This window comes from Ammospiza nelsoni, chromosome 2, assembly GCF_027579445.1.
Source record: "Ammospiza nelsoni isolate bAmmNel1 chromosome 2, bAmmNel1.pri, whole genome shotgun sequence".
NCBI classification, from domain to species: domain Eukaryota; kingdom Metazoa; phylum Chordata; class Aves; order Passeriformes; family Passerellidae; genus Ammospiza; species Ammospiza nelsoni.
Window position 1 is genome coordinate 82,003,604 of NC_080634.1, and position 12,545 is coordinate 82,016,148.

General features: G+C 37.5%; 1 protein-coding gene across 2 annotated transcripts in view; it reads left to right on the plus strand.

Annotated features, from left to right (window-relative positions):
• Nucleotides 1–12,545, plus strand: part of TPP2 (tripeptidyl peptidase 2) — a 49,687-nt gene that overhangs the window by 12,884 nt on the left and 24,258 nt on the right. For both annotated transcript variants that reach the window (XM_059493368.1, XM_059493369.1), the window contains exons 9-18: nt 283–410; nt 2,202–2,301; nt 4,259–4,407; nt 4,534–4,649; nt 6,259–6,427; nt 8,293–8,450; nt 8,967–9,043; nt 9,419–9,525; nt 10,325–10,479; nt 11,549–11,665. In XM_059493368.1, the coding sequence (XP_059349351.1) occupies nt 283–410; nt 2,202–2,301; nt 4,259–4,407; nt 4,534–4,649; nt 6,259–6,427; nt 8,293–8,450; nt 8,967–9,043; nt 9,419–9,525; nt 10,325–10,479; nt 11,549–11,665 (1,276 nt within the window). The remainder of the gene's footprint in view (nt 1–282; nt 411–2,201; nt 2,302–4,258; nt 4,408–4,533; nt 4,650–6,258; nt 6,428–8,292; nt 8,451–8,966; nt 9,044–9,418; nt 9,526–10,324; nt 10,480–11,548; nt 11,666–12,545) is intronic.

Sequence of the window (12,545 nt, forward strand, 5' to 3'; positions counted from 1 at the left end):
TTTAGCATAATAAAGAACTTCTGTAGTTGCAACGCCACATGATGTGTGAGGTATTTTTTGAAGACCTAGGATCACTACATAATTTTCACTCCTTTTTGAAACTAGAAGATATTTTTGTGGTCAGCTTTTGTACTGGAACCGCCTCTGCTGGATGTGGGAAGCAAGCTGCATAAGCTTCCTTGTTTGGTGAATGGTCAGAGGTTGTACTAGAAATGGGAGCTTTGTCCTGTGGAAGAAAGCAATATTGTTGAGTAAATGATTCATTTCTTTCTCTTTCTTTAGGAGAATTTGTGAAGTGATTAATGAAGCAGTGTGGAAACACAATGTAATCTATGTTTCAAGTGCGGGAAATAATGGTCCTTGCCTTTCTACAGTTGGATGTCCTGGTGGAACTACATCTAGTGTAATAGGTAAATAATTCATTTAGGCAAGTTTTTTGACATTATTCAGCTTCTGTCTTTTCAAACTTCGTACTTTTGTACCATGTTTGATTGCTGAACTAAAATCTAAAAAATTGCCTGCTGTGCTACAAGGTTAATTCTGAGAGAAGCACTTGCTCTATGCTTAGGTATACAAATTTAGATTGTTATCTTCATACAATTCAAGACCTTACATATGTAGAAAAGAGGTGGGAGGCAAATGATCTTGATTTAATGTGGCTTTGTATAAAATTTGCAAAAGAAATGTTTGGTCTGACTTACTTGAATATTTCAGGATTACTTTTTCAACTGTAACTATCTAAGCACACCACTTTGCTCCAACCCATAGCTGCTGGTAAATGCAACTTAGGAAAATATGGTTCTAAGTTGGATTCTAATTAGTCTTCTGGGAAGTATTACAATGCATTTTGAATTGTAAGAACTACAGTTTTCGATCATCCGTCTCCATCAGATACTCTATTTTTTATTTTTAGTGGAACAGATGTTTTTAATTTGGATAGAAAATAATCCCATGCTAGGATCTAGACAAGTCCTTGTAGAGGAGGAATTTTTCCAGCTGCAGTGTCACTGCTGTGCAAGTCTATTACTGTCATTAAAATTCTTTTTCTGATAGGCTAATATATTGAGTTATAAGATTCAGCAAAATGTCTGGCATTCAGGGGTAACTTCCGTAGTCTTAATTTTTAAATAAATCCTTTATTGTCTCACTGCTTCATTACACAAGATGCTTTTTGAGTGTCAGAATTCTTATGCAAGGAGACCAGTATGTAAGGAGACTAGCATGAAACCTTGGAAGCTGGAGAGCTGCTATTCCAGGGCAGCTAGTAGAATTAATGCTGATTACTTTCTGGAAGTTAATCTGCTATTAATTCTCTACTGAGACTGGGGGTTGGAACTGGAACTAACGAGTTCTTTTCAGGTCTGCACTGGCTTTGCTCTTACAGTGCATCTACTCTGTCAATTCAGCTCAGTTGTGTCACTCTAGAGACAGTGTGATTATTCACTCTGCATGCCAAGTAGGTTTGCTCCTGTCTTCCATCTGGAGTGAACCAGATAGAGTTTTTGTTTTTTGAGGGTAAAGCAAAATACAGCTGACAGGTTGGCTTAGTTCACACAGAGACAGCCTTGCCAAATTTGTCAGTTTGGTATAGTAGTTTTGTACCACCATGGTAGTGCTTGTGCTGTAAACAAAATCATAGCTTCAGTGTGCATCCTTGGCATTCTCTTCTACGATTGCTACTTTATCAGGCTTCCACACAGTCATTTACATACTCTGTGTGCTTGGAACTGATACCCAGTAAAGACTGTCTCCTGAGTGAGATGTGTGGATATGGTCATTGGCTCCAGGGGGTGTAGCTGGGAGCCACGTGAACATGAACCAGTTCGCATGGATTGCTCTGACGTGCAGTTGTTGTAGTTGGTGGCAGAGCAGTGTAAACAGAGGAAAGAGGTGCAGGAGAGGGAGAAGAAATGTATGAGTTACCTGTTGAGAAAAAAGTGTAGAAGGTTATATTCCAACTGAATAAAAGTGAAACTTGGAAGTTTGCGTGATATTTTACTATTATACAGTGTGCACCCATCAGCATTGTTACTGCATAGCCTTGCAAAAATATCTAGATTTAATGAGATGGAAAATGTGTGTTTCCATTTTAAATGTCAAGCAAGAATTCTTCTCATAAAGAGTTAAAACCACAGAAGAATTTTACTTTAGTTCTTAATAAAATTTATATTACATCTAAAACGCTTGAATTTTTTTTACAGGTGTTGGTGCCTACGTGTCACCTGACATGATGGTTGCTGAATACTCTTTGAGAGAAAAACTGCCAGCAAATCAGTACACTTGGTCATCCAGAGGGCCTAGGTAGGTTATATTCCAAGAAAATTGATTACTTTGGGGTTCAGGTGATATAACTCAAAAATCTAAACTGGGTCACTAATACCAAAATGAACGTATTTCTTCTCTGTGAAAAGAGCATAACTAGCCTGCTCTTCTGGTAACACTTTTATATATTGGGATCTAGAACTCCTGGAGGGGAGGGAATAGCATGGACCTGCCTCAGCACAACCTGTATTTTCCAGAAAAGTATTTGGGTGCAGATCTATTCAAACATGATAAAAGTTACTGAAGGGTTGTTTGGAAATTTGTTTGGGTTTTTTTGTTTACTTTTTTCCTATAGCATTTATTTAATTAGGTTAGTGTGGTGAAGTTAAATGTGCTATAAGTGATGAAGATTAAAATAAATACTGTTACTGCAGTGGTGTTAGTTCTGTGATGGTATAATTTACTCAAGAGTGTTTTTGGGTTCAGTAGAGGTGTGAGTGGGCAGAAAAATTGCTTTCTGCCTTACACTACAGAAAATTTTCTGAAATATGTGTGAAAGAAATTTTAAGGGCAGTGTAAACTCCAATTTTTATTTTATTTCTCAGAAGCATCTGATAGTAACGTGATAGACAAACAAAAACAATAGTGACATCTTTTCTTGAGTTCTTGCTTATGTTTAGACTTTGGAATTGTTCTCTAGCTGTTCTGGTGTTTATATTTACCAGCAAGTATATTGTTTCAAGAATCTTACGATGAAAGATTGTCGTGTTTTGTGTAGGGAAAAGAGAAATGTGCTCTCTGCCCTCAGCTGAGGAAGGAAGATTGATTTATAATTAATTTTGATAGACACACACACGCACACACACATATCAATTTTGTGTGCTTAGTCACTGTGCCCTTTAAAGTAGTCAGCTGAAAGGCCAAGTCTGGCCGAAGGAGGATTCTCCTTGTTTAGGGTGCAGTATGCAGATGACTGGAGAGTTCCTTAGGTTTGCTAGAGCAGTCTTGGTGTAGGGATCAGTCTGTCCCAGTAAGCAGTAGAGGCTTTCAGGCAGATGTGCTGTGCACTGCTTGTCCCAAGGTGTTGGGATGCAGAACCTTTTTATGGATTTATATATGTCTGTCATAAAATATGTCCAAATGTCACATTGCCATTTCAAACTTGGAATATTCTGATTTCAGAGGGGTTTTAGATATATGAAGCTGTTAGTGTGGGATATAAGCACCCTAAAATATCCTGCCTCTCTACAGAACTAAATAGCTCAGGCACAGGGCTGTCCTTATTCAAGTAGTGCAATTTTTGTCTATCCAGAGCAAGAAAGATGGAGCATATCTGGCTTACAGAGTTGAAGACTAGATGTTATTCTAACCGTGCCATAGGCACACAGTTGCTCTGTTCTTAAATATGCATGTGAAAGAAGAAGTGGGGTTTAGGGATCAGGCCCAGCTGATCCTGACCTACATCTTGACATTACTTTTTATGTGTTCTCCCCTTGCCCTCTTGTCTCAGGCTTGTAAATTCAAAACTTAACCTGGTAGTGAACTATCAGCATGCAAAATTAGAAGTCTAGGTTTTGGATCTTTTCTAGCCTTCCTCCTCCTTTTACTATTTTTCTTGAGAAGTAATAACCATTGAATAGGCTATGTGGAATATGAATTTATGTATTGAAGTGTTTAATAGGTTGGTTTGTGTGCATTTTGTGATTCAAATCCCAGAAAGTATTCTGCTGGCTAAACTCAAGCCTGGTGGAGAATATTGAAGGAGTGGAAAATTTAGAAACCTCTCACTGTGAAACAGGCACAGCTGATGATTAACATGACATTTTAAATTGTTAGTTGGTGGCATGCTTTTTCTTAGGTTTAATGGGTTAATGGATTTATTGAAGTAAAATGCAGTGAGTATTCTCTAAAGCGATTTTTTTTTAATGTACTGGTAACTTTATCTTAAATTGTGAAAAAAAAAAAAGGTGTTGTAACCATTGCTTTTTAATGCTAGCACTGATGGAGCCCTTGGAGTGAGTATCAGTGCCCCAGGAGGTGCTATTGCTTCAGTTCCAAACTGGACTCTGCGAGGAACACAGCTCATGAATGGCACATCCATGTCTTCTCCCAATGCGTGTGGAGGCATTGCGCTAGTGTTGTCAGGTAAAGTGCTACAATGTTAAACATAGATGCATCATCTAAAAGAGGTTAGATACTTTTTCCTCTTAAAAACATGCTGTCACTTTCAATTATTTTGTTGTATCTAGTAACACTTATTTTTTATTTCAGGACTTAAAGCTAATAATGTTCATTACACTGTTCATTCTGTCAGAAGAGCATTAGAAAATACTGCAGTGAAAGCTGAAAACATAGAAGTATTTGCACAAGGACATGGTATTATTCAGGTATTTGAAAGCAAAAAAACCCCACTATAATATAAATAACTGCTGGCGAAAAACTAACCCACAAAACAGCCAGAACAGCTTTTGAGGTGATCTCACTCAGTTTGTTCCATGCTACTTGATTCTCAAATCTCACTGGGGGAGAGGAAGGGAATGTAGTGGGAGGGGAGGAGGAATAAGAAGGTTCTTCCAGTTTCAGCATGCAGTTACTGTAAAATAAATGTGATAACTGGACACATTCTTAGGCTGATCAAAAAGATACATGGACATAAAAGTGGCATGTACTGGTTTTTGTTACCCACGTGTGGATTTAGGCACCACATGGTCACCCTAGATTCTGTACTAATGTCCAAAAATGTTTTTAAGTATTGTCAGAGACAGCTGAACTTGTTCTGTCCAGACAAAAGCTGGGACTGTCAGTTCTGGGCAGTGGAAACAGATACCCACACTGGTTCACAGAGAAGTACAGCTGCAGTTGTACAATGACTTTGCTGCAGGTCTGCACTGAACAGTCTGAGTGCTCATGGTTTCTTGTGGGCTTCAGAGTCGTTTGGAAATCTGTGATGTGATCCTGTGTATGGTAAAGGCATACTGACTGTCTCCCTATGCATTAGCTTATGTTCTTACACAGCTGGGCCTGGTTATTGCCTACAGTCACTCCTCTCCTAGTCTAATAGAAGTACTAAGATTTTTTTCTTGTGCTTCAAAATGCCAGCTATTAAATGCTTAGTCCAAAATTCAAATTCTGGAGATGCTAGAACCTAGTAGGTAATGCCTATTAAGCACATCTATAATGCTGAGTTTGATACAGAAGGCAGCAGTGGTTGTAACCATATCAAATGAAAAATAGAACGCACCAATCATACTTGGTGTTTTAGTAGCCTATGATTAAATCATGTGCTAAAATGTGATTAGAATTGATCTTGGAGACGAGGTGTTGTATGTCCACTTGTCTCAAAGGAGAGTGCCCTAATCTTCACTGGTGAAGGTACCTTGCTGTCAAGTAGAAGAGAATTTAAGATTTTTGTAGTCAGTAAAATAACAAGTGAGGTGGAGAGGTGTCTTTTTAAAACAGGAATATGAATTTTTTATGTGAGTTGATTGTGACATCTCATGTACTTAAACCCAGAGCTGGATTTCATGACCTGATTCTTTTACTTTGTATCAATATACAAGACTTGCATGGGTATTCCATTGCCATTTTTGTTAATTGCTCAGCTTCTTATAGTATAGAAGTTTTAAATGTTTTAACTAGTGTTGCTCCACCTATGAAAGAGTCACCTATATTAGAATGGTAGGTTTGGGCCTTGAAGTCCTCTTCTTCAGTGTAATGTCTGAATAGGAATCTTTTTGTGTATTTGTAGCAGAGGAGACTTGGCCTTGTTTGTTTTTTCAAATGTTCTTGGCTTTCTGGCTCTCTGTGGCCATTGCAGACTGCAAAAATTGCCTCATTTTCTGTACTGAGTGTCATGCAATTGCATGTTGCTCAGATAGCATGTGAGGTACTTCGCTGTTTCTTACTGTGCTTGCTAAACATTTCATATTGAAGAGAATATGCATAAATTGCTATTAAGCTGAAATTTGTTAATTTAGAACTTGCTCTTTCTAACAGGTTGATAAAGCCTATGACTACCTCATTCAGAATTCATCATTCACAAGTAACATCGGCTTCACAGTTACTGTCGGCAGCAACCGTGGAATCTACCTCAGAGATCCAGCCCAGATAGTGGCACCATCTGATCATGGGGTTGGCATAGAGCCTGTCTTTCCTGAGAATACAGGTAGGAAAGAGCTTTAGTAGGTGGAGGTGCAGAGAAATCCAAATGTCAACTTGACACAAAAAGCTGTGATATGATGAGTGATAGGAGTCTGTACTGTAAAAGGAGTCAGTGTAACCATAGTTTCATGGTCAAGGAACATATGCAAAATAAACAACTTTTCCTTTTCAACCTCAGACTTACATGCAGGGCTTTCATGTTGTTTGGGGAGACTTGCTTCAATGCTTTCTCTCACTGAAAAAAAGAGATCTCTTTGTTCTGTAGAAATTTAAAGTCACGTTGGGGAGGCTTTGGAGAAACAAAAAGAGTAACCATAGTTCCCTGATGTTTCATGAAATTACAGAACTTCAGGGTTTGTGTTGTAGATAACTTTTGGTGAAGGTTGATAACTGTTCTAAAGATGAGAGCACTTACCCAGAAATTAGTTTCTCAGTTATTTAAAGACTATAAATTCTAGATTTAGAATTTAGAGGGGCAATACAGGAATTTCCATGGATTAGATTTAGAAGGGCAGTACAGGAATTTATATGGTTTTTATTATTAAAAGGGTAAAAATAAGTTGTGCAGATGAAAATAAGGTTTAACCTTTTTTTCTGCAAATCCTTTTGCCCTGCTTTATTTAATAAAAATTGGAACTCACTGAGAATGAATTATGTTGTATTTAGAAAGGGAGCTGTGTGAGAGCTTGTTAATGAGTTTATTCCTTTCCTGAAACCAGTGGTCATCAAGAAGGTTGGCATGTGACAAAGGGATGAGTTTATTTAGGGGCAGAAAGGGTATGAATTAGGGCAGATTACTGACTCTGAATAACTTAATTGCTTGACGGCTTACATTGCAGTCAGTGCATTTTAAATTTAACGTGGCACAAAATAATTGTTCACTAAACTTCTGCAGGAAATAAGCAATCTAAAAACAGGAATTTGCAATGAATGGCTGGCACTGGTGCATAGATGTTGTTTCCCTAGTTTTCCCTGGTAACTGTTTTCCCTAGTTATTTCTGTGCTGTGTCTGATGTCTTCAACAAGACTGAGTTTGAGAAACTCTAAATAAGAGTTTAGGGAGGCTGATGGCTCAGTTTGTCTGTTGAAGCTCTCTTCAAGCTTTTATTGCTTCTGCTGTACTTATAATAGAGTGTTCTTTTCTCTGCTTAATCTAGATATGATGAAATGTCTGAAAATTAAGATAAGCTTAATTAGGACTAAAACAGAAAAAAGAAATTGCAAAGTGTCATTAATTTTTTGAGTGGGAGGAAGCTGCTGATAACTAAAACATTTCAACATTTTAGCTGCTCTGGATGCTTTTCTGCAAGCTGTGCCTTAATGCATAGCGTTTTTGGCATAAAAGCTAATTTGCAGAATCTGCCAGACTGTTTGCAAAATCTGACTAGATTATCATAGTAATTTTAGTAGACATTATGTCTTACTTAGTATGCTTTATAATGTAGTTTGGTAATTAGCATAGCGTTCAGAATCAATGTGATTGCTTTTTATTGTATTTCTCTGCATTAGGCGACAGTTTATCTGTAGAAGGAAGTTTATGCCTGCTTCCAGACTATGTTGTGGGTAACTGAAGCCTTGCTTAGCAGCCTGCCTTTGGCTTTGTCAGGCTTGACTGTTGCAGGGGAGAGGAATTTCAAAGCTGGATACCACCTTTCTTTTACTGCCTACTGTTGCTGTTCTTTTTTTGTCACGTTAAAAGAAGTAATAAAGAACACTCCCTTTGTGCAGAATCAGAGATCCAGGGGCTCTAAGGAATTGGTTCCTATTATATTTTACCAATGTGTGTATTTTAATGGCAAATGCTGTCACAGTGGATTCTGTGCACATGTTTGTGTTACTGAATTGATTTTATAATTTGTTTACTGACAGAAAACACAGAAAGAATATCTCTCCAGCTTCATTTAGCTTTGACTTCTAATGCACCATGGGTCCAGTGTCCTAGTCATTTAGAACTCATGAACCAGTGTCGACACATAAATATTCGTGTGGATCCACGTGGCCTGAATGGAGGAGTACATTATACAGAGGTATGGAAATGCTGGTGTTCTGAGCAAGACTCTGTGCCCTTGTGTGTCCTTATGGGGTCTCTATCAACTTTTTATGGAAATGGTATTTAAGGAAATAAAATCTTTGAGCTTTACAGAACATAAAGTAGTGCTACAATGTATTTTAGTCTATACAGACTGAAGCCAAGGTTCTGCAATTGTTGGGCTATACAATGTTGCACATGTAGCACATGCCTGTAGAACTTTGAGTATCTCTGTTTGAAAAGTAAGAGCATATAGTAAACATAAGCCAAATGAATAACTATTGATTAAGTTTTTTTCCCTCTGGTGAAATGAGTCAAAATGGGAAAAATATTTTCTTTTTCCTCAGTGATTGTTGGTATTTTACTGTTTCTAGGGTGACAGTGCTCAAATGACATTTTCTCCTCGGTGACAACTACAAAGATTCAAAATACTTTGCAACTGGTTTAAGTTGAATGTTGTCTTCTATAGTTTGATTTTGACCAAAGATTGAGTTGTTGTATTTTATTTTGTTAGGTGTGTGGATATGATACAGCAATGCCTAATGCAGGCCCTTTGTTCAGAGTTCCAATCACTGTTGTTATACCAACAAGGTGAGTAAGTCCAAAACTCTTGAGAGTTTCTACAAAAATCTGAAAAAATTCTTACAGCAGGCTTATGCAGTTGTGACATTTTTTAATAGTTTGGTCATGACAACAGTGTGTCCTGCTGGGCTTAGCCACAGTGGCAGCAGCTTCCTGTTCTATCAGCATACAGATGCCCTCTGGCTTGTTGACCAAATTATCAATCAATGTACTTTTTGATTTTTGTACTGCCAGATTCTGTATTATTAGGATTAATATAATTGGTGTTAAAGACTAAATATCCTCATTGTACACACTTTTGGAGTATTTTTGCATTTTAAAATCCTTCAAAAATTGGCTTCACAGCTTGTTTAACTACTATTTGTGTTTCCTTTTGACATACAGAGTAGATGAATCATCAAGCTATGACCTGACATACACAGATGTTCATTTTAAACCTGGTCAGATCCGAAGGCACTTCATTGATGTTCCCCAGGGAGCTACATGGGCTGGTAAGGAAAATGACCACATTACCTAAATAAAAAATTGCATCTGTCAGACTTGACAAAGTTGGTTTTAAATAATTTTGAGTTCTGCCTGAATAAATACTGAAGGGGTTTTGGCCCATGAATATGTAAATATTTGTTTGATTTTTAACCTCTTAGATGAGTAATTTTGAGTTATTTCATGGTTTTTGGTATAGTAGGATCTTGATTCTAAGTCTTAAAGAAACCAGCCAATAACATTCTAAAGTGGTTGCCTATGCCTGGAGGAATGCCCCATGTTTATGGAAAAGTATCACTGTCTGAGGCTTACCTAGTTTTTAAGGTGTATGGATGTAGTGTTGAAGGAAGTCATAACTGAAGAAAATGTGATTTTCACAATGGGTAAAAAGCTCATAATTTTGCAAGAAGGGAAAAAAGGGGTTTTTTTTCCTTTGTCTTTCTTTGTGAGATTACTAAACAATAGTCCTTTCAAAAATCTTTCATTCAGACTGAAGTTTGTGATAGGACTCTTAATTTGCAATTTAGCAATCTGTCCTATACAGGTGATTCATCTGTACTATCTGATTAATTTTGACTGTTTAATTGAGATTTATTTCTCTTTAACCATCCTCTGAACTTAGCTAGTTTTCCTTTAACCTGAAAGAGCTTTTGAAATTAACTGATGTATAAGCATTTTTCACATGTGGAGCCACTTTGGGTACTGCGTAACTTCTTAAATTGCAAATTGCTTGTAAAAGTAATGTTTCTCTGCTTTTCTTCTAAAATTCTTGTGTCTTCAGACTAAGTTTCTTTTTCTTTAATCTAGAAGTGACAGTGTGTTCATGTTCAGCTGATGTGACTGCCAAGTTTGTGCTTCATGCTGTTCAACTTGTGAAGCAAAAAGCATACAGAAGTCATGAGTTCTACAAATTTTCATCCTTACCAGAAAAAGGCTCAGTGATTGAAGCATTTCCTGTCTTAGTAAGTTACCTTAGGGTGGGGTAAATAAAATAATGTATCACTGCAGTTTAACAACTTTTTTGGGAGTTTATTTCCTAAAAAAAAACCCACAAACCCAAGACTTTTTGTGTTTATTGCAGTAGTCAGTGCAACTGATTTTCAGTTTTGAAAAGATCTCTAACAGCTTGCTAATGTTTCTGAGCTATTTAGTAATATAATACATGTTAATCTCTGTAATTTGTTTGTACTTGTTCATGCAGAGCAGTTTGTTTCCCTTTCAAATAGGAGCTATGCCTTGTTGGATAGTTAGCATATTTTGCCTTTAGTGATTAATGCAGTAGTCTGGGACACCTTCATCTTGAAGCCAGAGGTAACTGCCTGGCTCACATTCATACATCCCAGGTACAGGAGTCTTAGCTTGGATAATGCTAGCTCAAAGAGTCCAAAACAGTCAGGGAATGAACTAGCAGTTCAGGGGTTTAGGTTTAATTGTATAGCTCTAATGCCAAAGAGTAGTTATAATTTCTCTGCAGTTCAGTCCCTTACCCTCTGGTGGAGGACCATAAGTTATGTTGGTCCCATTGACACATTATTTTGTCATGTTATTTAAAAACCAAAAAAAGAAAAACCCAGAAGACCCCACCAACCAGGCAAAACCAAAACTAACTCAAACATCTCAAGTTTTGTGTCATCTTACTTAGGGAGTGAGTGAGATTTCTTTTTTTAATGCATATTTTTTAGGGGACACACATGAAACTGATCTATGAGCTAACCTGTCTGCCTAGTTTGAGGGATAAAAATAGAAGACAGAACATTTAAAAGCAGTACTTTCCTCTGTAGGGTGTACCCTGGCACTCCTTGTTTTGAAGCATTTTTCAGTCATGCTGTTTTGTTGGAATTGTCTTATGTTTTCTGAACCAAGTATAATGTCTTACTTGGTACTCTACAAATCTGTACAATTGGAGTAAACTGGACATAAGAAGTCTTTTTTGAGTTGTATTCCAGTCGTTTTTGTTGGGTTTTGGGAGGCTGGGGTCAGTAGAAGAGGAATATGGGAGCTGGAGTCTAACTTTGTGCTTTTCTTACCCAGGCTGGAAAAACCATTGAATTTTGTGTTGCTCGGTGGTGGGCAAGCCTTAGTGATGTTAGCATTAATTACACAATTTCCTTCCATGGTGTACTTTGTGGTGCTCCTCAGCTAAACATGGTAAGTTTTCCAGAGTGCTTATATTGAATTACTATGAAATCCTTTGGTTTGCCAGAAAAAAACCAGCTTTTCTTCCTTATTGACTGAATTTAGAAACAGTGAAAGTATTTTTGTACATGAGATTTTCATGTTCTCTCTTAAAAGTTGTTAAGTTGGAGTTCAGTTCCAGAGAAATGCCAGTTACCGTTATTTGTGATTTTTTTCTATGCCTTTTCATTATAAACCACTAGTGAAAAAAGAAAGGAAAAAAAAACCCAAACAAAAAATCTAAAGTCAACACCAGTACATAAAACATAGTAAAAGGCTGAAAGTAGAAATATGCTTACCAAGTGGTTTATGTAAATAAACTTTGCTGGGACCACAGTTCTTGTAATGAAATATCTAAGCTACCATTTCTAAAACAACAGCACTCTGTATACCATATTCAGAGTAAAATTTCCTTAAAATTTATTTTCTATTCAGTGTTCTGTTGAGATGTGGGGATTGGCTTGAGTCATCATTTAGGGCAGTTGAAGGTTCAGCGGGTGGGGCAGTGTAATGATTCCTAATGGTCTGTGATACTTAAGGATTGAAAAAGTTGCTTAAAATGTTAGTGTGACATCTAGAGTACTTTGTCTTGGTCCTGTGTTCTTTGCTGTCCTATGCAGCCTTGGCTTGGCACTGCCTCCCTGAGGGAGGAGAGTGCTCTCTGAGAGCTGGTACCTGCATGAAGCAGCAGCATGCCAGTCTGTCTTGGCTCCTGCCTTTCTTTCAGCTAAAGGCCAGAGCAAATTGTAGCTCTCCTGTGGGTGAATTTGGATGTATTCAGCCTCTGAGAGCTGAATAAACTGAGGAGGAAAGAGTGGGTAGTGTGTCAAGGTAACAGGTCTTGAACTGGTAG